The 27,081-nt window shown below is 38.6% G+C and overlaps 1 protein-coding gene across 2 annotated transcripts; it reads right to left on the reverse strand.

The window, feature by feature from the left end:
- Positions 1-1,233: 1,233 nt before the first annotated feature.
- Positions 1,234-19,131, reverse strand: NUDT4 (nudix hydrolase 4). 2 transcript variants are annotated; one of them, XM_037846654.1, is made up of 5 exons: positions 18,623-19,131; positions 9,206-9,316; positions 7,963-8,007; positions 5,036-5,120; positions 1,234-4,005 (listed from the first exon to the last, which is right to left on the reverse strand). In XM_037846654.1, exons 1-5 carry the CDS (start codon positions 18,719-18,721, stop codon positions 3,803-3,805), a joined length of 543 nt encoding a protein of 180 aa, XP_037702582.1. In that variant the 5' UTR covers positions 18,722-19,131; the 3' UTR covers positions 1,234-3,802. The 2 variants fall into 2 exon arrangements, with proteins under 2 accessions (XP_037702582.1, XP_037702581.1); XM_037846653.1 differs by having other exon boundaries at positions 5,036-5,123.
- Positions 19,132-27,081: the final 7,950 nt, after the last annotated feature.

Here is a 27,081-nt window from a genome sequence, read left to right on the forward strand (position 1 = left end):
GCATTTTATTTGCATGTCTTACCAATTCAGGTGCCTTGGTATATAAATCTGTGCCCACTTTCCTATAAATAGGATTGATCCCTAGTAGTAAATTCTTGGTCAAAAGGTATGTCTGAGGTTCTTGATACACATTAATGGCCAAATCAATTCTAATTTCACTAATACTTAGAAATTTGAGTGGAAGTTGAAGTGCAAGAAAAGTTCTATTAACACGTTTAAGAATCAGGAAGTGTGATGTCTAGAGGAAGTAACATGTTTGGCAGTAATGCAGAGTAATTTTCTGGATTACAACTTGTTGAAATCACATCATAGAGGAATTTAAAACTAAAGACTAGTTTCCATAAAAAGACATGGACCTTTGAGGAAGTTTGGGCCTTTACTATATCCTGCTAAGATAAACGTTAGAAATACACTAATCTATGGCTAGAATTTATCCAATGCTCTAGACAGGAAGGTATTAAAAACGAGAGAAAGCCTTGAGGATAAGATTACATTTCAGCTGTAAAAGATCTGACCTTCACAGCTTCATATAAAATAGTCCTAGTTATTTGGTTGGGAATATTTTTAAATTATTACTTTTGAAGAAGGTGCATGTATGCCTGTAAATAAAAAGCCACAAAACCTTTCAAGACCTCTTATCAAACTTTTGATGTAAAAATAAACACCTCGATAAGTCACGTTTCTCTACCAACTAGAATATAAGTTCCTTGAGGGTAGGTGGATGCTTGTTCTGTACTCATCATCAATGTCAGGCACAGAGCAAATGCCAATTATGTAGTTACTGATCAACACTGCCTAAGAATTCATGAGTCAGGGCTTGGTTGCAAACTTTGAGATAGAGGGTCAACTACAAAACATTCTAGCAATAACCAATTCATTAAAAACAATACTTTGAAATAAATTTATTGTTAAATAGTCCTCTGTGTGACTGTGTCCAAAATCCTATTTAGAGAATTCCTATATTCCAGTATGAAAACATTGAAAGATATCAAATTTTCTCTTTTGCTTCAACTTACAGTACTAATAAAAAACCAAATGAGATTACAATAGGGTTCTAAAGTTGGTTTTGGGTTAACAATGTTTTGGGTGGTATGTAATTGGGGTAAGGAGTCACATCTAAACTAGGTTATCCTTTCCAGCAATTTTATACTTTACAAATTATATTAAAGCTGCAGTAATTAAAGTGATGGGAGTGCAGAAAGAAAGTGTGTGCAACATGTTACAGCAAAGGACTTAGGGAAAAAACAATACAATTTATTTTCATTTTTATTTGATGTTTCCAAATGTAAAAAAAGTCAAGATTCTTACACCAATTGAGACCATGCAAAATAATTCAAAGTGTACAACAATCATTTGCCCCCCCTTCGGTGTTGCTGTTTTATACAATGGTGTGATCAACAGAAAACTGAATGGCATGTGCTTGGTTGGAAAATGTCACCTGTTTATAATACATGCAGGACAGTTTCTACCTCATATCTGCAAGTCTTAATTTAAAATAACTAGTTCTTTTCTGGTTTTTATTTGGGAGTCACACAGAACTGAAAACTGTAGCTGCCCAATTTTACCCAGCTACCACACAAAAAGTACAAAGGACAGTCCCAACACTACAAACTTTGGAGGGCTGAGATAGTAGATACTATTATCTGTAGTAGGCTTAACTGTTGAGATTGAAAATGTTGGCTTTTTCTCTTAAGAGATTTCCTTAAAGCTTTTCCTCTAATTTTGCTATACTGGGTTCCAGTAATTTAAAGTCTGACAACTGCAAAGTATTCTGTTATATTATACAAATACAAGACCTTGGAACATTGCTAGTTGGATAAACTAAAGACGATTATTTGCTAAATGGCACTGAAGAAAATCCTGACCCAAGTGGCACTACTTAGTCCAAATGTTTCTGACCAAAGAAAATTATACAACAATATTTATAGGCTAACTTTCTAAGAGATGGTTGATATCAATCCTGTACATATTTTACATGTCAAATACATAGTTCAGGAGTTTATAAAATAAAATCATGCATTATTACCTCTAAGAATATCATATACAAGAGAAATCCCCCCAAATACTTGTGACAGCATTTCAAGTGGAAGCAGTCATATATACAAAAACAATCCAGTTTCTCTGCTGTTGTAAGTATATAATTTAAAGAAATTTAAGAGATTACAGAAAAAAAAAAAATCCTAGCCCACTGAAGATTGATAGAAAGTGTCAACTGTGGAATTTTAAATGTTTCCTTTTTAAAAAACACCCAGAATACATAGCCTTTGTACAAAGAAAAATATAAAATTCTGGATGATCATATTTGATCACACTACATAGTTTAGAATGAAATTATGTCATTGGTTATTTTCTACTTTACTCATTCCTTTGACAGCATTAATTTGTGAACTAAAGTTTATATTTAGTTCAGCTGCATTTATGGCACAAGATCTCATCTTCAAAATGTGGCACCAACTTTCTTTCAGTGTAACAGAGCACTATTTTTAGCAGCAATTATATACTTTAAAGGTTAACAATCTGTGGAACAAAATGCTCTAATCTAATTTATACTCACCAGTAAAATTTTTACAAAAGGCCTAAAAGTCTCCACATAAACAATGATCTTTCACTTTCTCCCATCCTAAGTCTTAAAGGTTTTCTTCCCATCTCATTTCTGACCCAGTGGGGGAAGTGCAGGACTTTCAGAAAAGGTACCTATGGATTTTAGATGGGATTCTTGATTTTAAGTGAGTATAAAGGCAAGTGTAAGACAAAATAATTCTTAGTTCAGGGTATGTTCTAGTGCCTCAAAATTAGTTGTATGATAAGTAGTACCTATTGACAATCTATAAAAGATGAGGCATCAGAGGTGCCCTAATGTACGTCTGTAACAGCTGAATAAGAAAGCCATTTCACTCAACTGATACAGAATCATTGCTGCCTGGGCATTTAAGGTTAGACTCCAATCCTGTGGCCATTAGCAAATGGAAGTTTAACTGAAACAGTGTCACTACATTTAAAAACAAAATGCTAAATGAGCATGCTAAATGAAATTCCATGAATACAGTTTTCATAAGATGTATTTACTACATGCATTTTGCTAACAATACCTCCCTGAAAATCACCAACTCTGTAGTTACACTTTGTGTTCAACTACCATTGAGTTATAGGGGAAATAGCTGTATCAGGTAGCTATTGACATAATATCAGTTATGAAAATTAAGACAAACCAGTTGACAGATTCCTGAAAAGAGCAAATTAAATCCTCTGTCAAAATAGTTATTGCACAACACAGAAATAGCTCAAATCTGGAATTTAGCAATTAAAATTATGATTCTATGAAACAAATTTTGGAATGGATATACAATTTCTTCAATACCAAGAAGTATCATTTTAACCAATTCTTGCCACAGAAGGATGTGTTGAGTACATTAATGCTGTGGAATGAGAAAACAATTTAGGGGAAAATATACCCACAAGTAAGTTAACCTGACAAAATAAACCAGACCGAGTCAAATGGACAAAAAAACTGAAAAAAGGCTGGGGGCGGGGGGAAGACAAGCAAAAATAACATGGGATGGGGATGGTGGGCCACGGTTAAGGCATCTAAAAAAAATTCCTCATGGCTTTGGCTTATTAAAATATTTTTACACTTTAAAAAAAAAAGATTTGAAAGCATCTGAAGTACATGCAAATTGTTTGAAAACCCTGTATGGCAAATTCAGACAGTTTGCAAGTGTCATTCAGATGTTTGTTTGCCAAGGAAAACAAAGAAGCCTCTTTCTCCAAGAGCTGGCATATGGTGGTAGAGTTCCTCCCGATTCTATCTTATACTAGATGGCAACCCAGAGGTCTGTGCAGCAGTTACAAACAAGGCATTATTATCTGGAAGGGAAGGAACTGTGGAATTTCCATTGGTTGGGGAACAACCCAGCTTCAGTTTTTCCAGATACTCTGCATGTACAGGTTTATGACACTGGAGAACCTTGATTGCATCTTCTACTTTGAACCATTCTCTCTTCCTTCCTAGAAAATAATATGGCATTGGTAACTATACAGTAAAGTCAATTTTAAAAAGTAGGCCCCACCCTGTTAATGCCCCTCATTCCCTTAAAAATAATAACTTTGTTTTCTCAGAAATGGCTCAGACATCTATGGTATTCCTATTTGTACATGTAAATGGGCAGACAGGGTCAAACACTTAATTACCTTTCCCCTGCTCACTGTAAAGAGAGAGAAAATCTTAATATCAATAATCTGAAAACTTAATTGTGCAAGAACACTGCTAAGTGTTCTGCCATGATTACATCTAACAAGGGGAGAGTCAGGAGGAAGTGAGGCTTAAGTGAGAATTCAGTCACCCAGACAACAAACATGACTGCCTAAGCCTTAAGGCATTACTGGATAGAGTAAGGCTGTGCCTGGGGGTGGGATAATGGTTAACAGTAAAAGAAAGCATGATCTGCTCTATGTAACAGACAAGAACCTGAGGCAGTGTGCTTTAATATCATTATCTCAATATACCAGGGGTAGTCAGTGAAAGTGCATTTGGGTGGAGGGAAGAGCAAGCTGTTTTGGGGGTGAGCAGGGGGATGGACAGACAGCATAATGCCTTAAGGTGTCCTCCTAAGGTAGAAGCTGTACAGGATCCTTCAATTAAACAGCATGTGTAGTAACCCTGAAATTTGATTATTTAGAAAAAAAAACAGTACACTGCAATACACTTAAGAGTTTCTAATAATGAAATGCCTGTAACTCTCTGAATCAACCAGAGTAGTAATACTTGGACTACTACTTGGACAAAGTAACAGTCCAAGCTACTTGAACAGCAGTCTTTTCAGCAGTATTAGGTAACCCATTATAGCTCTAAATACAGGACATGTAAGTAAGAACAATATGCTGGGAAAGAATTTTTAAGATTATTAAGATATCGAGATATACTGATCTTCCCATCTCCAAAAGAAACATAACCAAAAATAATTTATGATATAAATTGTGATGCAATTATGTTGTATTTGAATTAGAATTAAGATAGCAAAAGGAAAGGGGGACTTACCTATATTAACAGAATCTTCCCAATCTTCTAATATTTCAGTGACTGTAAGAACATAAACATATGTTCTGTGCTTTCGGTCTTGGTTCTGCTTGAATATAAAAAGAAAAGGATTTTAATCTACAGGAACTAGCCATGTACACATTTTCAAGGGAGAAAGATCAGTGTGGCTTACTGCTGATTAGCATAGTGTGTCTGCCAACAAGGAAGTGAGCATATATAAAACAAAACATTTAAAAGTTAAAAACAGGAGACTGGTTGGAACTGGGGCCTCACCACCACCAATTATGAGAATAGCTCCCAATACTGAGCTTTTAGCACTTTGATTTCCTTCCATTTGACAAGTTACTTTGTAAAGAATTTTAGGATTTGAAGGGAATCTATACTAAAGGAAGAATTGCATCCCTGCCATTTTTATCCTCAGTCTTACCCCTAGGTCAAACGTGGACAACCTTTCAAAAATATGGAACATTCCCTTAGCCCAGTTTCTTTAGAATATTCATTCCTCTTAGAGGTTTATCAAGATGTACACAAAGCACAGCCCTTCTAAACCTAGACTGGGGTTTCTCAAGCTTGGCTGTGTAATAGATGATTTTTAAAAAGACACCAATCAATTGGTCTGAGATAAGGCCTAGGTATTGGTTTTTTAAAAGCTCCTCAGCTTTTCTTTCTTTTTTTTTTTTTTTATGTGTATCTGATATTTTTCTTTTTGGAGCAATGAAATGGTCTAAAATTGAATGTGATGATGATTGCAACAACTAGGTAATGGCATTGTGAGATGTTGATTGTATACTTTGGATGGACTACATGGTATGTGAATATATCTCAATAAAATTTGCAGATTAAAAGAAGGGCAAGTCTATAAATTATATTCTGTTAATGAACATAACCCTAGTAAAAATGCAAAAGTGAAACAGGACAAAACTGCTGTTATGGTCTATAATTAATAAACTCAATATTAATTTAAAAGAAAAAAAAAAGCTCCCCAGCTGAACAATGTACTGTCAGGGTTGAAAATACCTGGATTAGTCCAATTCTGGAATATTATCTTTTAGTTCTCTGTGTTACACACCAAATTTTTACCCATATTAAAATTATCACCGAGTCCTGTCTATAAAAGTTAAAATTAAGTTGGCTTTAAGATGAGATGAAAGAACCCACATTTATCTGTTAGATTTAGCCTTGTTTGCTGTTGTCTAAGACTTTAGATAACTACCCTAATTTTTTCCATCACAAATAACCTGAGATAATTCACTCAAACAGGGTAATATTATTATGTCTTTGAGAGGGAATAAGACAGCAATAAATGAGGCATCTCTCACTTAAACATAATCTCCCATTTTAAAGAACCAGTTATCGCTATGCTTGAAAAATCAATAGTTATTATGCCACATTCACAAATTCATTAAATTAGGTTGGGCAATCCTAATTTTCCCTTAACAACATTTTGTAAAAGGAATGATACACTGATCATATTTCTTTTCAGGTTCTATGACATTTAAGTTGCATTCATAAAACACTTAATACTATCACCCTCCCTGTTGTTATATAAGCTTTACAGCATGAGAATTTTTCTTCAAAACCCTTGTCAGGGACGAATTTTGTATGATCTCCCTTATATGAAATAATTAGAATATGTAAATTCATAGTCAGAAACTAGGATACCAGTTACCAGGGGCCAGCGTAGGGGTAGAGAATGGGAGTTAATGTTCAATTGGTTCAGTTTCTGTTTAAGGAGATGTAAAAGTTTTGGTAATGGATGATGGTGAGTGTAACACTGTGAATGTAATTAACACTACTGAATTGTATATCTGAAGGTGGTTAAAATGAGAAATTTTAGGTTGTATATATGTTGTTAGAAAAGAAATCTTAAAAAAACAAAACAAAAAAACCCCACCATAAAACAGTACAACACAAATGGTGAACCCTAATGTAAACTATGGACTACAGTTAATAGTATAGATATGATATTGTTTCATCAATTGTAACAAAAGTACCATACTAATGCAAAATGTTCATAGCGAAAATTGTGTGTGTGCGCATGTGCGCCCATGTATGCCTGGGGGAGGGGAAGGTATATGGGAACTCTCATTTTTCTGTAAACCTACAACCTTTCTAAGTGAAAAAAATAAATGAGCAAAACAACCTTGTCAGCATATTGACAAAACACGCTTCTTGTACCATGGTTACTATGAACCACAGAAAACCATCTGCATGTTTTTCAGTTTAACCAGAAGATGGTGCTATTTAACTAGGTAAGCAAAGTGCTGAATTCTGGACATACTTAGTACTCCTAATGATTATTCTGATGGGAGTCATCAATTCTATCAAGTGCTGTACATCAGGATTTTTTCTGAATTCCTGCAAACAAGAAGTCTTTAAAATAGAATGTATATGGTTCTACCAGAAGGACTGAACTAACCTTTAAAAAAGTATCTTGAAGAAAGGAAAAAGAACTAATTAAAAATCACCATGTTTCCACTAAGCCACGTATCTAGTTCTGATTTTGGGATGACGGTATTATTTGAGAATAGCTTGGGTCTAAAGGTCTGATTTCATTTCTTCTTACTATAGAATATCTATGTCTTCCAATTCTCTCCCATAAATTCCATTCTGCCCTCAGTAATAGCTCTATTCTGTTGACATCTATTCCATGTACCTGAGTTTCGTATCCTCATAAAGTTCTTTTAAGGATAAAGTCATTACATACATCATATTATGTCCTGAAGAGACCACCAAAGACCTAAGCCCTTAGGTGACACTAACGTCTAAGTAGGTTTCACTTATCTCCTTCCTAATCCTTTACAATTTCTTGTCTATTGATGGTTTTAGACGGATGTCTGCTTCAGGCTGAGCGAGATTATCTGGCTGTTTTGGAAGGAATCATTAATTCTATTATCAGCAAGTCAAGGATTATTTTTGTAACTCACCTCAAATATGCCCAGGAGTCTGCCTAATTTTCCTTTCACTCCAGCCTATTAAAAAAAAAAAAAAAAAAAAAAAGCAATGAAATGTAAAATAAATTTTTAGCTTTTCATAATAACCAAAGTTTATAGAAAAGTTATATTCTGGCTATTTAGATCATTGGCTCTAAATACAATAGCTTGCTCATACCCGCTATACCTTCCTGCTTCTGGGAAGTTTTTTTTGCCATGCCAAAATGTACAACATGGTTTGCTATAAAACATGTTCCACATGCAACATATTGTTGATCAGATTTTTCATTTATTTTATAAGAATAGGCAAGGACTGATCAAAATTAGATACTACCAATTTGGGACAAACTTCCCAAATGAAACAGACCTTTCTGTATGTAAGTAAATAGTTTCTTTCCCCTGTTAATTTAAAGGCCTTTCTCTTTCTTTCTTTTCCTATGGCTCAGGAGGTGCAATACTTTATATATGCTACCCTTCTACCGCCAAGTCCTCATTACTCACACCTAGTACTGTAATTGACTGGAACTTCAGTGTGGGTCCTGTTCAAATCCATTACTGCAAACTAATCGATTGGTACATGCTATTCTCTCTGTTTGAAACATTTTTCCTTCAGGAAGTTGCTCATCCTTCAAGACCCAGTTCTAGGAAACCTTTCCTTTTGCACACCAAGGCAAACGAGAGTTTTAGCATTCACTTCCCATTTATACCATAACTACTAGTCAGTAACTTCTGATGGCATTTAATATTCCATTTTGTCTATGACTAAAAGCAGGCTCTAACCATTACTTATCACTTATAAGAAGACAGGCAGGCCAAGTGTGCTTTTGGCATGCATGTGTGTGTGTCACTTTTTTCTGAACATTAAGACAAAAAAGGTAAAATCAATTTGCTTCTTACTCATTTGAATAAGACATACAGTACACGAGTAATGTTTCTGTGCACTCTTTGTTCACTGTAATACTAACCTTGCTTGGGGACAAGGCCATCGTGTTACATAATTCTGGGGAACTTCCACAGTAGTTTTGGTCCACTGACCAGGTAGGGAAAATACATATTTAGGAATATGGTAGCTTAAGTCACATGCTTAAAAATGTTGCATCAGAACAACATAAAAGGACCTGTGTGACCTGCCCATCTTTTTTGCCTTCTCCCCAGTGTTGGGTAGCAAAATTTACTCTCCTGTAAAATCCTCAAAGCCGTTTTTGAGAAGGGAGAACAAAACCGCTATCAGTCTCACCTCTTCATAAACCTCCCTCACGGCAGCACCGCCGGGCTCCTCCTCAGGCTCCATCCCCCCACCTGGAACGATCCACTGGTCCGGATACCGACTGCTGCTCACCAACAGCACCTGCAAGACCCAACGTTTCATTGTCCTCTGGCTTAACCGTGTACTTCCAGCCGGAACTAAGAGGTGCTCTAGGATATAAACAACATTCTCAACTCGGTCCCCTATTTTGCAAGGCTGTAAATCTATTCTAGAATTATCTGTTTTTTTTTTTTTTTTTTTTTGCTTTCATTAAAATTAAAGGCACACATTATACCACAAAAATGCAATTGCTGGCCTTTGTAAACATTGTCTTTCTGAAATTAGAATTCAACAATACAATTATCACATCATTAAACCATTCTGTACATAGTGAAGTCATTTAAACCACCAGATTCAATTTGGTCAAGCTCTCTAATTTCTGGATGCTACCTAAAGATGAAAGCAGACTAGGTTTATTGGCTCCAGAGTTCTAGGCACTGAACTGAAGTTTGTGGTCACATCAATTACTCTTTTTGTTACAGAATCTTTCATTAGCTATTCTTATAAATTTAAGCATGTATGACCATAAGCATGTCACTCTCTCCATGCCTGTTCCCTCGCCTATAAAATGGTAAGAATACTTAGAAGTATCCTGAATCTAGAACAACATAAGCCTGAAAAGTATGCAAACCCTTTTAAAAGTATTGTTGACAAGTATCCTAGAAGTTAACTAATTTTAACAGTACCTGAAACAAGTATTATATATCTATCTTACAAATGAAAATTTGTGGGCTAGTTGGGGTGAAATGTACCAATTTAAAAAAAAAAAAAAAAAAAAAGGGTAGCAGCTGCCTCTACAAACTTGAAAATTTGTCTTACTATTGCCTTCAAAGAGATTTAAACATTTTTCACCAGAAAATGCATCATATTTAGAGCAAATTCTTAGGCCTCAGAGTGGGTACTGGTTTTCTTTGACATGTGTGCCAGCAGTTCTAGCTTCCCAGCTCCTTTCTCCACTGTTCACAGCCAGCACAGAATTTCCCTCCTACTTGGTTCAGCTGCCAGAACTCATCCTTCCCTATTTAGAAAGTTCCAGGCCTGATACAACTTCAGCAACTCCTACCTTTCCCCAAATTCCCCTAAAACTTTGAGTTGGAAGGTAAGGGAATACCGACCCAAGCATAAAACTTCCTCAGTTGCTAGAAAAGCAGCACACCTTTGCCTATGGACAAATATCACCTCAAAGCTGTGGTTAATTAATATTCAAGGGGTCTGAGCATTGTTTTTCTCATTCTTTATCTCCACAGGACCCCACCATCATTCCTTAAAGTAAGTAACTGGCAAGACAGTGGGAAATCTACAGAAATCCACAGAAAGCACTATGTAAAAGCACAATGGTTGACAAAGCCTTAGCTAAAATATTGATGGGCTGACTTTGAGGGTACCACTGAGTTCAAATATAGCAATTTTGGTAAAATAAAATGTAAGACGAGCCTTAGATTTAAGCTTTAAGTATGAGCAAAAAGGGCTTAAGTATCAAAATCAGAAACTAAAGAGTCAGAGGAAGCAAATTTAGCAAGTACTAAAAGACATAGGTTTGAACTTGAAGGTGCCTGAAAGTATACAGAGGGCAGTATACAGAGGGCAGTAACAAAGGTGTGTTCCATTCCTTGATGCACACAATGGTGGGCTAATAATAAGCTACCTTTCATTGACCTGGTTTCCTGGTCTGTTAAAAAGAAGTTAATTCTCCCTGTAGGAATGTTCAGTATTAAATGTAAGCACCCTAAGTTCCTGGCCTACGTACTCACTGTTGGTCACTACTAGCTTTTCTGCTCTTCCAACAACTGAGTTGAATCAGCTTACCAAGAATTAGGCTTGTCCCCTAATTATGCCAGTTGTACTTGTTTTGTAATTACCGAGATTTAATGGATGAAATGAGGGAAGAAGGAAATGTTTCAAAAAGACAAAGTGAAAGGTCTGCAGAGATTCATTAAAACCTACTATCAAATTAAATATGAATGAGACTACGAGAAAGACTGGAAAGGGAAATAAAAACGCGCACGCACAGACACACACACAAACAAGAACAGAAAGTCCGCAAGTGCCTCTAAGTTCAAATGCTTCTTTAAACAAAGTGAAACTGCAAACCAGATTTCACATTTATTATTTTATCTAAAAAGGAGGCTTACTGAAGATCTGCACTATTCAAGGGAATTGGCCCTACAGCAAGACTGGCAAATGAATATATAAGTTTTTAGTTAAAATAAAAATGCTTAAGGTACAGAAGCATATCTCATGTCCAGGGAAAAAGAGTAAACTGCAACTACCAGTCCTCACAACAGAGATGGAGGCCTTTTTTCTGGTTACCATGTGTGATATAGATAATCTGATTCGTATTGCCTTGATGAAAATCTTACTACACAATTCTATGCTCTCTAAGCAACTTCCTTGATTAACTTGATAATGAGACAGGACAGGTGCAGGTGGCTGGCTACTAGAAAAACACATCCTCATTTAGTAACTAGGGAGCAGTTTCAAAACCTTCCATATTCAAAATGTTTGAGTCCTGAAAAAATGAAATTTAAAGTGTCATATCTACTAGGCCAGTGACTATTTTGTTTCCAGTTGTCCAAGATACTCTTTAAGAACTAAATACATTAAGGTTAATAATACTGAAAAACCCATTAATATAGTCTATGTCTGCTTTTTTGAACTAACATGTAAGCTTTGGATTTAAAGCCAAACCTTTATCAACAGGGCATCATTAAATATGACTGAACTTTTCTTCCTAAAGTCAGTTACATGGCACCCCTGCATGGCTCAACATCTCCCTTTCACAATTATTTTTTAGAAAGCTTAATGACAATAAGTCTACATAAATTATGGATAAGTGATACTGCCTAATTCAAGAATTTATTATACAAGAGTCCTGTGGCATTCCAGAGTAAATGTGATCAAACCATTAACTATAATAGTATCCCTCAAAGAATGATCAATTTAAATGAGTAATTAATATCTGTGGCAAAGAAATGACTGGAATCGAAAGCACCAGCTTAAGAAAGAATACTTGATAATATCCGACCTTTGGTGATGATACAGATTTGAAAACCAAGATGTTTCTTGAAGTACTTGGTCTACTCATCTCAAATAGCTCATTCAAGAGCTCAAATGAGCTCAAAACCATTGGGGATGGGGTTTGAGGGAAGGTCAGTTGAAACGGGATATTTTGCCCCTACTGAAATAGAAATGATGTTAACAGGTTTTAATCTGATGCTAGCTAGTTACTGCAAGGAAATCCAGTGATTAACTGTAGTCTGTCATGGGCATGAAAAAAAGGAAGCAAACAAACCATCCCAGAACTAGAATAATACGGATGAAAAGTTGGTTATCATTTTGGAGAATGTTCATATTTTAATTAGGCAGGCAATGGAGGACAAAATGACTATTTTTAGGCAGGGGATTGAGATTTGAGATTAAGAGGAACCTTGAGCATGAATTTTCTCATTATTTTCCAAGCACCTACTACACACACCTAAATGCCCCCACACCTGCTCTATTTCAGGGTCGTTAGAAGGCTCAGATAAGATTACATTACGAAAAGCTCTTATACCTAGGCAGCATATTATAGTTGTCAGTTTGTCAGTATCATAGCTATACGACCATTTCTCTTTCCAGAGATTCACCAAATCAAAAAGCCTAGGATTATAAGAGACAGGGGAAGGGGGAGCAATGAGTTGCACTGTAGTTGCATATTATCACCCTAGAACTATCAAGAGCACAAAATGAATTAAGACTGTTTTTTCTTGAGGCTGCTTGGAATTAACTAAAAGAAAACCATCAATCTAGATTTTTCTGGACCACAGCTTCCTACTGTGGTCTTTTCTACTAAAGCCCGTGGGCAAAGTGAACTATTAATATCTTCCACACATGCATAAATCTAAAATTCAAATCTCAGCATAATTTATTGTATAAATTTGTTTTTTGTTTGGATTTGGTGACGCCATTCACTGAATCCCTGTAACAGCAAACATAATGTTTATCTTTCTTGCAGTTAAATCTATTTCTGGTAATGAATGGGTAGCTGCTCCTAAACCCCTTCTACAAACACTGCAAGAATCTAAACATATAGAACCATATCACAAAGCATTATTATTCAGTATCTCCCCAAAGACATACTTACAGTCATCTAAACATTTCTAGATTTATAATATCGTTACCATGCTAATTAATGTTCTAAAAATGTTATTACTTTAAAAATGCTATTGCTGAAGTAAAAAAGATGGGTTATAAAAGCTTATTCAGTAAGAGGATAAACCAACGGCTGATGGATCTATACATGGTCATTCACAGGTTTTAAGAAGGCGATCTGTTGCATTAGTGACAAGATGACAGTAGACATTCAACCTTTCAGATAAGCCAAGGCTAAAACCACAGGAAAGATTTATAAAAAGGAGGCTAATCATCACACCAAGTTGCAGAAAGAGACTTGAATCACACTCAAACCCCAAAGCTGAAGTTAAGAGTGGTGAAAAATGAAGATAGAAAACCTGACCACCTTCACATAAACATTTCTCCTACTGGACTATCAGATCTTAGCCCCTTTTCCATGTATTGAATGATTATGAAAACTGATTTCTCCCACTTGTTTTTTCCTAAATACCGAACACCAACCAAGTGGCCCTAGACAGCTGTTTGTGTTCGACTTTCTTCTTCACAACTGCTATTGGTTATGGCCTGCTTGTGGGAATAACTAGCCACTGCAGGTGGCAACTGCTGTTCCAGAAAAATCAAAGCTATTATTCAGAGAACCTCTCAAGCAATCTCTAAATCTAAGAATGAAGGGTTTTATCTGGTTATATCTTTGCTATTTAGAAGTTTTTTTGGTTATTGCTCTTTCTTCCCTCCATTATCACGAATCAGGATTGTCATGAATGGTTAAAACTACTAGTCAACCTACCTATTGTACATTAAACTGTTTCATAGGAATTTAGCCAAGATTAGGCCAGCAGCAGTATCAGGAACATCCACTAAGCACAAAGAGATATTTAAAAACTCATAGGTTATAACAATAGTTATTATACATACTAACCAGCTACCTACTGCTATTATTAATTAGCTGTACTGTTTGGACTAGAGTGATAAAGTGCTATTAGGAATAACAGTCCATATTTTGCTAAAACATGTTTGATGCAAATTTGATTATGTGAGATTGGTAGAAGTATGTCAATAAAGTTCAGCCAGAATGATCATGGCTTTTCCCCCAAAATGTTAATGTTTTGAAGTGATGGGGTAAGCTTTTTCACAATTAAAAAAGATTTGATGATATACTAAGCCCCGAATGCAAATTCTACAGAAGTGCCTTTCCTTGAAGAAAGTGGCTGTTTTAGCCCTTTACCTTCCACTAGGTTAAAGTAGCAGGGAGAATTTCAAGTACAGATCAAGAGTGTTGATTTCCGTATGTTAAAAAAAAGGCTACCTTTGAATAGTATTTAATTTTGATGAAAGTGATCTCCATAGGAAGTGAGTATCTTCAAGGACTTAAATCTGAGGAAGTGATCCCCAGCAGTTGAAAAGGACTGACTTTATTCTAAGTATAAAAATGCTAGTGGAGATTTAACTGTACTCATATTTCTTATTAGGATTGTTATTATTTATTAGAGATCTGGTTTCAGAGTTCCATAGGTTTTGAAACTCTACTTAGTTTTAGTGTACTATTTTGTATAACAAGATTTTTCAGGAAAATACATTCACAGACCATTGTTAAAGATGCAGTCCCCCTATCTCAGGCAGCTTAAAAGCTAATTAGAGCCACAAGTTGAATGGAAGAGTAGCTGTCAGTCTTAAGAATGATTTATCAATATCTCTTGCAACTGTGCCTGGATACCACCAGGATCAAGGCATTTTCCTCTCTCTCTTTAGCAGACTATCCCATTTTGCTACTAAGATCATTCTCAAGCTTGAATATACACCAAATCTAAATGTTCCTTTTTCAAAATTAAGAATTCCTTTCCTGCCTATCAAATGTCTCAGCCTTATATTTAAGGTGCTCTAGGTTTTTCAACTATATATGTTTTATGCTATCCCAAGTTGCAGCCCAACTAGACCACAGCTTACCACCAAAGTCTGAAGCAACTCCCAAATCTTGCTCTATTTCGAATGCTTGGTCCCTCTTTCTTCTCTCAATGAAATCCATTTCCAAATGATTCACACTGGATCTTAATCCTGGTGCACCTGACAGCACTTTACCTTTCCCCCCTTATATCAGTCATTTGTCTAACCTTCCACTACAGAACATGTTTCTTAGGCGCTGCCAGTCTTCATCTTTGCATCCCCTGTTTAAATTATCACACACTCAAATGTGTTCAAGGAAATCCATTTTTGGTTACCTGTTTGCAAAGGTATCATCATCTTTCACTGCACTAGCACAATACCCTAGCTATTCTACAGGACAATTATTTATAGGCTTTTCTGGAAATCTATTTGCCAACAGAAGTGGATTCTCATAGACACAACTAGTTGGAGAGGCAATGTGATCAAATGAACCCCAGATTTAGAAACAAAGCACCTGGGTTCAAAAAGATCTTGCCAGCCTCTGTGACCTTAGGACAAGTTACTTCTGCCACCCAATTTGTTCCTATATACAGTAAGTGGTAATACTTATTATTTACTTCACAGGGTAGAAAAAGATACAATTGGAGAACATAAAAAACTATGTCCCAAAGAATCTAGACTGTTAGAATAACCTTCCTTCCTAGAAGGTTAAAGGCTTATTGTGAACCCCGGTAGAGGGGGAGGAGCAGGATCAGAGCATTGCATGGCTTTTTGAGGTCAAAGAGCAATTACCCTTTTTTTTCATTTTACACTCTATAAACATTTCATCCTAAAAATAAAACATACAGTTAAATCTCCCAGTCAGATCCAGGTGTTCTTAACCCAGTAGGGGGAAACACTTCTCACTAAAGAGAGGTGAGTTCAGGCTGGTTTTGTAGCCTATGCTTGGAAGGCTAGCAATGCAATTTCAACAGAGTGGAAACAAATTTCGTATCAAAATGGTAAAATGTCCAGGAAAGTTAATAGGATCTATTCTGTAATTATTCCATAAACAGAAAGACTGCTCACTTATCCACAGCCTCAACTATACACAACCACACAGAAACTAAGATTCTCAAGAGCTAAACCAGACTTTAGATCAGCTGTGCATTTTAGAGAACTTCAGGGTCTTCTCTCAGAGTATACTCTCTAACAGGCTGATTCACTTGGTTTTCCAACCTGCAAGTTATCAGATTTGCACATTTTTTTTTTTAACATAATGGATTTTTCTAATAAGTTCTCCAAATCTTGCTCTTTCATTCCATCTGAGAGCACAAGTCTCTTGATCCTCCTGGAAGCTAGGAATCTAGTATTTATCACAGTACATACAATTTCAAGAGCAAAAAAAAAAAAAGCATTTCTCTGCTAAACTAATCTCTGAAGTTCTCAGACTTTGCTTTACCATCTGCACAATATAGATCATTTGAATTTCCTCCCACCCCCCATATGTTTGTTCCCTTGGGCACTTTTGCTTTTAACAAAGCTTGGATTCCAAGTCCAAGTTATGGCAATACTTCAAACTCACCACTTTCAGAAAGGCTTTCAAGCCTAGCCTCACAAAACCTCACTCATTCAACAAGTTACTGAGCAAATTGTCATGGGCCTGGCACTGTGCCAAGAGCCCAGCATCAGGAGTTCGGATTGGGCCAAATCCTGACTTTACCACTTACTTACTCTCTTTTCATCTATAAAATGTGAGTAACATTCAGAATGTTATGCAGATTAAATGTAACCAACATAAAGGTCTTCCAACAATGCCTAGTGCATCCTAAGCACTCAACAGAGAATATAAGATTATACGATGGTGAGCACTCAAGGCAAGATCCTTGACCTATCTCAATCAATTCTGGCTATTATGTTCCTTTATCTTCAAAATTTTCTTTGCTCTAATGTGGTCCTTTCCTACAAGGGCCTTCTAATCTTTTATTTATGGGGTGGGGGGCACTTAATACTTGTTGACTTTGTATATTACTTTGTAACTGTTAAAAACTTGCCCCCTTCTTGTTTCTAGTGCTCCCAAGTAGATGCATCTCAAATCAAACTTCTTTGGAAACACCTTCAGAATTTAGGTTCAGCACTTAAAGGTAACCATTGGATAAGCACTAAAGGGCCTGGTTTCTTCTCGAAAAATAAAGCCAAAAAACAAGGGTTAGAAGAGCACAATTTAAAGCACTAGATTTTTGTTAACACAGCAAGAATAGCTAAGCCACTGAGTAAGTGCACACTATATGTCATTCTCATCTCTTAACTACAGGCACCAGTAATGTCAGCTTCAGCCTGACATTTTATTGGACACAATAATGGAAGCAGAACCTAGAATGTTAATTTTTTCCCGTCTAATCATTTCAGGAATGGGTACGCTAAATGATTTTGATTGGCTACTAACCGACCATTATTACACTAAACAAATGTAAAATAGTGAGCCTTTTATATTAAATGAATGTAACTGAAATAAGTAAAAACTGCTCTCCAGGGAAAAACCTCAAGGGCCCCACTATCGACTCAACCCAGATGGGTAAATTATAGAAGCTGCACTGCTTGCTCTCAGAACGACAAAGACTGCTCCTCTCTCCAGTTGTCATGCCAAACAGCAAAGCAAAAAAGCCTTGATAAATATGCCAAGAGCTAGAGATTATTGTCGGAAAATGGCAACTTTGCCCCTCTCCAGCCTTTTGGCGTTATTCCACATTTTTCGCTAATCATCTTCCTACAGTCGGAAAAGTATAAACGAGGGGCCGTTTTCTTAACAGGGTTAATTGTGCCAAGTGAACTGCCCCAAACCAAGCCGAGTGAGTTTTTACTGTAAAGCACGAGAACTGTTTAGCTATTCCCTAAACATGCCTAGAATTAATCCGCAACCGCAAATTGCGGTCGACACGGAAGGAAAAAGCAAGAGGGTTTGGACGACAACACTCACGCCATTTCTACCCCTTCTGTTAGCACTCCAGGTTTATCCGGCTTTACGCTCAATTCGCCAATAAGATGGTGACACCCTCCAGGCGCCACCACACCGCCCCGGACCTGCCCAGGGGCCAGGAGGCGCCTCGGCCTCCCGACCTCACCACGACCCAGATAGAGAAGATAGGGCTGGGCGAGCCCCTTTGTCTCTCTCTTCTATCAACCCAGAGAGAGAGAGAGAGAGAGCGAGAGAGAGAGGAAGGGAGGGAGGAGGAGGGAGGGAGGCGAATCCCTCCCAGCCCCGGAGCCAGAGGGTCGGACGCTGAGGGAGCAGGTCCCGGCCGCCCGCCGCTCCCCGGAGCCCCCTCCCCGGCCTCCCAGCCGAGAGCAGAGTGCGCGCCGCGCCACCGGCCTCACCTCGTCCTCCTGCTCGCTCCGGAAGCACAGGCACGCCGCCCGCTTCTTGAACCCCTCGCGGTCATAGGTCCGCGTCTGGTTCGGCTTGAACTTCATCATAGAGGCGGGCTCTGGCTGCTGCTGCTGCTGCTCCGGCCGCCGCCGCGGGGGCCCGGTCGCCGCCACCCCGCCGAGGAGTGGGGGCGCGGGCGAGTCGGGGCGCAGGGGCGCCGGGAAGGGCGACGAGGCCGGTGGGTCCGCGAGGCGCGGCCGCTCCGACGCGGTGCAGGACGCGAGCGCGGGTCACTGGAGCCCGGGTGCCGGGGTGGGAGCGCCGCCTCTGCCTGGGCTTCCGCCGCTCTCCATGGAGCCCGCCGACCGCTTGCAGCTGCTCTCTACCTCAGCCGCCGCCGCCGCCGCCGCCGCTACTGCTACCGCTACCGCTACCGCGGGGGAAGAGCGAGGCTGGAGGCTTAAGGCTCGCGCCAGGAGTGGACAGTTGCGGGAACTCACACCGAATGGCAGCAGCGCCGCGCAACCTGCGCGCCGCCTCCTCAGCCCAATTTAAGCTCAGCCCGCGCTCGCCCCGCCCCTTGCGCGCGGGGCGCAGCGCGCGCCACCGCGCCTGCGTGCCGGGACCGTTGCAGAGGGGCGGGGAAGTAGGGGCGGGGCTTCGGCCGCTCGGGGGTTGGGGCCGCGCGTTCGCAGGCTCGGGTTCGCCTGGGGCTGAGGACTAGCGCCCGAGCCGAGCGTGAGTGACTGTATCCCGGCAAAAAAAATACCAGTGGATGGCAAATAAGCGAAGACCTCCTTCCTCTTTGTTTATAAATCCCCGGACTTTCCCACGAGAATTCTGAGTACCACCGCCAGGAGAGGCGATCTAACTGCATATGGTCTCAGCAAAGTTGCATCCTGCTTAGGAATTGCCAGAAGGTATTGCTGCGAAGTGAGACTCCGCCGAAAAATGTGTAGACACGTCCAGAATTACCCTGTGTAACGCAAAAGAAAGAGGCTGAAGGCCTAGAGAGGTTATGACATTGATTAAAAGATTCCCACCTACTCCACCCACCCCAGAGGGAAGAGAAGAGGGCGATTTGCATTAAAGAAAAAAAATCCTTGGCATGGCCGAGGGTGGAGAGGGTGTCACTTGTATTCTTTCAGGAGTCAGCTCAAGCTTAAACATCTCTTTAAAGCCTTTCATAGCATTACACACTTTGTCCCACCCTTTAGAATTTATTCATTGGTGTGCCAGTTCGATGTATGATGTCCCCCAAAACACCATTATCTTTGATGCAATCTTGTGTGGGCAGATACATTAGTGTTGATTAGATTTTGGAATCCTTTGGGTGTTTCCATGGAGATGTGATTCAATCAACTGTGGAGGAGACCTTTGGTTGGATAATTTCCGTGGAGGGCTTGCCCCACCCATTCAGGGTGGGTCTGAATTGAATTACTAGAGCACTATAAAAGCTCAGACAGGAGCAAGTTTGCTACAGCCAAGAGGGACACTTTGAAGAACGCTCTGGAACTGAGAGAGGAGCTTCAGCTTACAGACACATTTTGGAGATGGTCTTTGAAAGCAGACTTTTGCTCCAGAGAAGCTAAGAGAGGACAAATGCCCCAAGAGCAACTAAGAGTGACATTTTTGAGGGGCTGAAGCCTAGAGAGGAACGTCCTGGGAGAAAGCCATTTTGAAACCAGAGCTTGGAGCAGACACCAGCCTCGTACCTTCCCAGCTAACAGAGGTTTTTCCAGACACCATTGGCCATCTTCCAGTGAAGGTACTCGATTGTTGATGTGTTACCTTGGACACTTTATGGCCTTAAGACTGTAACTGTGTAACCAAATAAACCCCCTTTTATAAAAGCCAATCCATTTCTGGTGTTTTGTGTTCTGGCGCATTAGCAAACTAGAACAATTGGATTCTGGCAATTGCTAATATTTACTAAGCATTTTTCATCCATATCTTGTGCTAGCAGCAGACACAGTTAACTAATGGGGCTACCACACTGAATATAATGGAATTTCAACTGTCTGGGAGCTTATATCTCAGGGACTTGGAACAAACAATCTTTATACTTCAGTGTCATATAAGGGCTCAGACAAGGGCCAGGAAGCCTGGGTGTTCAGAAAGCTCAGGGGACCCCCTAACCCACTCAGTCCTGGCCTCTCCCCAGAGGACCCATGGCAGTGTAGCTGGGTATGTAGTTTTTTTTTCATCCCCTGAGGGCCTTGTTGTATGCCAGGCTGTGGCTTCTAACAAATCCAGCCAGCCCCTGCCCTTCAGTTTCCTACACCCTATTAATAGGAAGTCACCTATTAATCACACAAATACTGTAAAACTATCAATGTGATGTGAAGCCTTTAAGGTGGTAAAGGCTTTAATAGGGCAATTTGGCCTGTTCTACAAGACAGAAAAGGCTTCCCGAAGCAGGTGAGGTCTGAACAAGGAGGAGGAGTGAAGTTGACCAGAGCCTCAAGGACTTTCAAGGCAGACAAAATGGGAGTTACTCAAAGCCCAGTGGGGGAGGGAGCCAGGAAAGTTGAAATGAAAGAAAAAGGCAAGGTGAGTATGGCTGCAGAGGGGGACGGTAGGGGCCTGAGGCCTGACCATTCGAAGCCTGGACACCCTTGGAGGGTTCAGAAGAGGACACTGGTCTCCCTGTTCTAGACTTGATCTCCTTTCGGTTTGGGACTGCTGCATCCAATTCATTCTCTTACCCCAAAGGCCTGGCAGGTGCAAGTTTGTAGAATGAGTTAATGTTGAATAAGTGGTTTAAGGAATGAGACTTTACCATGGCACAATTGGAAATCTTATCAAGTCTGTGCAGAAGTGTTTTCTAAGCCTTAGCCTTCTTATTGGAGCCTCTTGAAGTGTATTTCCAGAATTACAAACATGGACAGAACACATCTAGCTAGGGACTCCAGGATGGCTAATACAAGAATATTACTTTTAGATAATTGGTAAAAATTGATAAAATGATTGATTAATTTCACTGTCTTTTTAAATGACAAAAATTAAGTCTCCTCCTGCTTTTAAAACCCTTCAAATGTGTGGTGCCTTGTAGGCACTCGATAAATACTAGTTGATTGAATGTTGGTTCCCTCAAGTCTTTCCCTTAAATGCATCAGGGAAGGTATGAATCAGAATTAACTGAAGAGGGAGGGAATTTCTGGAAACAACTCTCTGAAGGGAGGAAAACAGCAGCATAGAACCCCTTCCAGGCCACTGGTCTTGGTTGAGAAATTCTGGATTACAGTCTCCCATGTGCTGCCTACTGTCTGTGTTTGCTTTGTCTCTGAGCCTCAGCTTTTCTCACCTCTAAAATGGGTATAATATGACTCACGTCATTTTGCACAAGGCTCAAATAAGATATGACATTACGTCTGAAATTGCTTTGAAACTGTAAGGCATTTAAGAAACCTAAGGCGTTAGTAACAAGGAAATTTTCAAAGGAGAATCTCTCTCCCCATTTCTCAAGGAGTCAAGAAATAATGGAGAGACCCACCTGCTTGGAGAGGGCTAAGAATTTTGACATTGTGGAGAGAGTGGTCTTAATTTGTAATGAATTATTTAAATGAAATAATTCTTTGATAATTATGAATAATCACCTCTCCCCTACTTTTTAAGTTTCCTTATTTATCAGGTTTTCTCAATTATCTGAGAAAGCCCTAACATAAAAGGGAACATACCTATGACCAAGAGGAAAGACTAGAGAAAGGCCAAATTGCAATACTGGGTCTTCATTTCCTAGGCCAGCGCCTCAGTATTTGGGTGCATACCGCAGCCTAAAGCTCCCCGTTTAGTACTGGTTTAATGTGGATCACACATCTGAAATGCACCGAGGCCCAAAGCTTAGATCATATCCAGGCAGATCACAGTTGAGATAGACACAGGCTGTGTTTTTTCCTCTGCAGGGCCAGTAAGGACCGGGCTACACCGGCTGGTTCACTTGGGGATCAGAGTCCAATTTCAGAGTAATCTCCATTTAGTCTACTTACCACAATATTGTCTTACCTAGAATTTATTATACATGGAGCTGTTTCTTGTGCTATTTTCAAATATTTCAAACTTTCAGAGACAGAATTTAACATTGCCTGTATAGGGTACTTCCCTTCCCCCAGGGCCTTTGAACAATGTAGCAGAATATTTTGGAAGCTGTGTGATCTGGCTGTAGTGCAAGGCTCTTGCTGCCTTTTCTTGTAACATTGACTCACAATGCTACCATAGAGTGAGTTTTTTTCTCTTGCTGTAAAAGTGTTATAGTGACAAATAATCCCTTCCTGTGCCTTTCTAATGATAATACTGGCTAGCCTTTATTGAGTGTTTGCCAGTGCTGGGTGCTTGACATGATCTCATTAGGATGATCTCAGCAGGACAAACGAGGCAGCTACTATTTACTGTTCCATTTTACAGGTGAAGAAACCAGCATCCTTCTCTCTTTGCAGCTCATGTTTTTAACCCTTGCTCTACCTTTCTGTGAGCTTGTCCTGCTGCTTCTATTACATGGGAGTTATTATTTTGTACTTGTTATATTCTAACATTGGTGTTTCTTCCAGGTTTAAAATGAAGGAGGAGTTTTGTTTAAGGTGGAGTTGGGGAGAGATGCTCTTAAGGTGGGAAATTGAAGTCTTGATTACATTTTCATTTAATTTAAAGTGAACTTTTTTCTTTTATAAGGAGCACAGACAAGAATGGAATAAGTAATGTTCAAAAATTTAAAAGCCTAGATTACTCAATCCATCTAGCTTTTGCAAAACTTTAACAGCAGACTTTTTGGTTTGACTGTTTATAAATTTCTCTTTCATAGAGATGAAGAAATGATTTTAGATTTACAAATCATTTGCTATTTCCTTAATTCCTATTTATTTCAGAGCACTTTGTTTCGGGAGCATCATGTTTATATGCAGTTCTCTGTGGCTAATGAAAATGTTCACTGGGAAATGTTCCTCCTTTACGTCTTTATCATTCAGGGAAAGGTATGTGCAAGTGGTTATCTCCTCAGGAAGGCAATGACTTGACATTTTCACTGTCTTCTTCAAGCCGGCGTTTTGAACTCCTGCTTCATTCGGAGTTGGTTGTTTTACTACATAACAAATCTGCTTTTTTGTTTGAGGATAAAAGCTAAATAAGAAAAAAAAAAAAAAGAATGTTTGCTCCATAAGAGACATGATAATCAATTGCAATATATGGGCGTTGTTTGGATCTAGATTCAAATGAACTAAAAACACAAGCAAAAAAGAAGGACATTTATAGGACAATCAGGGAATGTGATACTGGCTGAATATTTGATGACATAAAGCAATTATTATTGCTTTTGGGGGGTACAATGATGGTATTGTGTCTATGTTTTACAGAGAGTCATCTTTTAGAGCTACATACTAAACTATTCACAGCTGAAGTGATACGATGTCTGGGATTTGCTTCAAAATAATCTGGATTGTTGGGGGCAAGAAAAACATGGATGCCTATTTTTTGCATGTTTTTGAAATTTCCTATAGTAAAAATGCTTTAAAAAATTAAACTATAAACCATTAGGAAAATTGGAGAGAGAAAGGGGAAGAGGGGAAGAGAAGAGAAGAGAAAAGGAATGTTTCATTAAGGTTCTTTTCCATGTAAGCATGGAAATGAATCTCCATACTATTAGATGTAAATTATTAGATACAAGTATTAGAATCTAGAATGGTTAGAATAAACTGCAGGTTTTGAATTATACAATGCTTTTTATAAAATATGACATATAAAAATAACCTATGTATGGTTAAAATAAAGTCTTAACTGATGGATTCCCTGAACTGAAAATTTCTTAACAGTCATTTCTGTGCAAAAATTTAATGATGATTGACTTAGTTATTAGGGTTCATCTCTGCTTGGTTAAACAAGTTTCATACCTGTAACTAGAATACGAGCCCCAGGAAACCAGAGAGAAGGGTGAAACTTTTGTGTTCCCACCCAGTTTTAGCTTGTCAGGACAATCCATAGATGCTTGTTGCTCGATTTCCTCTCATGACATGGTCCTACATCATGGATCATTTTTCTCTATTGCAAACACAATTTCTCCTCCAGAGAGAAGCTATTCTTATTTTTTACTATTTATGTTAATTTTTTCTCCCTCCTTGATTTTTGGGAATTGTTTGGTTTTTGGTTTGGGAAGCTCAGTTGCCCAGAGTGAGCTGATCATTTTCCTGGGTTAGGACACCGTTATCATCACTGGTCTTACAAGGCCCCATTTGTGTATGTCCCTTTCTTATCATGCCCCACTCCTCTCCCCCTGTTCTAGTTTGCTAATGCTGCCAGAAAGCAAAACACCAGAGATGGATTGGCTTTTATAAAAGGGGGTTTATTTGGTTACACAGTTACAGTCTTAAGGCCATAAAGTAAGTATGCAAGGTAACACATCAACAAAGGGTACCTTCACTGGAGAATGGCCGATGGCGTCCGGAAAATCTCTGTTAGCTGGGAAGGCACGTGGCTGGCGTCTGCTTGCTCCCAGGTTGCATTTCAAAATAGTGTTCTCCAAAATGTCTGCATCAGCTTCCAACAGCTGTCTTCAAAATGTCTGTCTCAGCTCCAGCTCCTATGAGCTCCTTCTGTCTGAGCTTATATAGTGCTCCTGTAAACTAAACAAGGTCCATGCTGAATGGGCGGGTCCACGCCTCCGTGGAAATTATCCAGAGTTATCACCTACAGTTGGGTGGGTCATATCTTCATGGACACTGAACCAATACGTTCCAACCCAATCCAGACTAATACGTCTGCCCCCACAAGAATGCATTAAAGAATATGGCTTTTTCTGAGGGACATAAATATACAAACTGGCACAACCCCCCAACAGCTGCTATTCTCATGGATAAATGTGTATATATATATATATTTATTCTTATATATTCTTGAAAAATATATATTATTGTTTATACAGATGTATTTTCAACTTACAAAAATGATGTTTACATTATATATCTTATTCTCTTCTAATATTTATCAAAAAGATTCTGCTCTTACAATCCATCCATGCTGCTTTGTGTCCTTCAAATTGGTTGCTTCTAACTGATACCTATTCCTCAGCAGTGAGCATCTACTTATTCTGCTTGTGTATAAGGATCTATTTCTTTTTTTTTTTTAATTGTAGCATATAACTTATATACATAAGTGACAACTTTTCAAGTGAAATTTAACAAGTAGTTAGAGAGCAAATTTCAAAGAATATTATAGGTTACAATTCCACAGTTTCAATTATTTCCTTATATGAAATATAATATTTATACAAAAAGATAATATCTTTCAAAGTATGATTTAACAAGTAGTTATATAGGAAATTTCCAAAGTTTTTATGAGTTATAGTACCATGTATAGCTTTCAAATTACCATTTAAGACGTAGCTGTAGAACAAATTTCAAAGGATGCTGTGGGTTACAGTTCCACCATTTCAATTCTTTCCTTCTGACTATTCTAATACTGTAGCAACTAAGAAAAAGAAAATTATATAAATATTCAGTATTCATAATCCTTTGTTAAATTCCTTCTTGTCTGTTGCTACCCCTTCCTCTAATTCGATCACTTTCCCGAATCTTCAGGGATGTCTAGGCAGTGACTACCTGTTCCGGTTTGCTAATGCCACTATTATACAAAATACCAGAAATGGATTGGCTTTTATAAAGGGGTGTTTATTTGGTTACAAATTTATAATCTGAAGGCCATAAAAGTGCCAAATTAAGGCATCAACACAAGTATAACTTCAGCGAAGGAAGGCCAATGGCATCTGGAAAGCCTGTTAGCTGGGAAGACACATGGCTGGTGTCTGCTTGCTCCCAGGTTGCATTTCAAAATGGTGTCCTCCAAAATGATAGTGTCTGTTTTCAATGGCTGTCTTCAAACGTGTCTCTCAGCTGCAGCAGCTCTGTGGTCCTTCTGTTTGTGAGCTTTTTTTTTTTTTTTAAATTCATTTTATTGAGATATATTCACATACCATGCAGTCATACAAAACAAATCATACATTCGATTTTTCACAGTACCATTACATAGTTGTGCATTCATCACCAAAATCAATCCCCAACACCTTCATTACCACACACACAAAAATAACAAGAATAATAATTAAAGTGAAAAAGAGCAATTAAAGTAAAAAAGAACACTGGGTGTCTTTGTTTGTTTGTTTTTTTCCTTCCCCCATTTTTCTACTCATCCATCCATAAACTAGACAAAGGGGAGTGTGGTCCATATGGCTTTCCCAATCTGTTTGTGAGCTTTTATAGGGCTCCAGTAAACTAATCAAGACCCATGCTGAAAGGGTGGGGCCATACTTCCATGGAAATAATCTAATCAAAGATATAACCCACAGTTGGGTGGGTCACATCTCCATGGAAACAGCCTAATCTAAAGATTCCAACCTAACCAACCTGTTCATGTTAAAAAGAGGTGTCAACTTTATGAGCAAAGGGGACACATCTAGTTGATGTTCTTGAAGAGGCTATTACCTCTG

Source organism: Choloepus didactylus, chromosome 8 (genome assembly GCF_015220235.1).
Source record: "Choloepus didactylus isolate mChoDid1 chromosome 8, mChoDid1.pri, whole genome shotgun sequence".
NCBI lineage: Eukaryota > Metazoa > Chordata > Mammalia > Pilosa > Megalonychidae > Choloepus > Choloepus didactylus.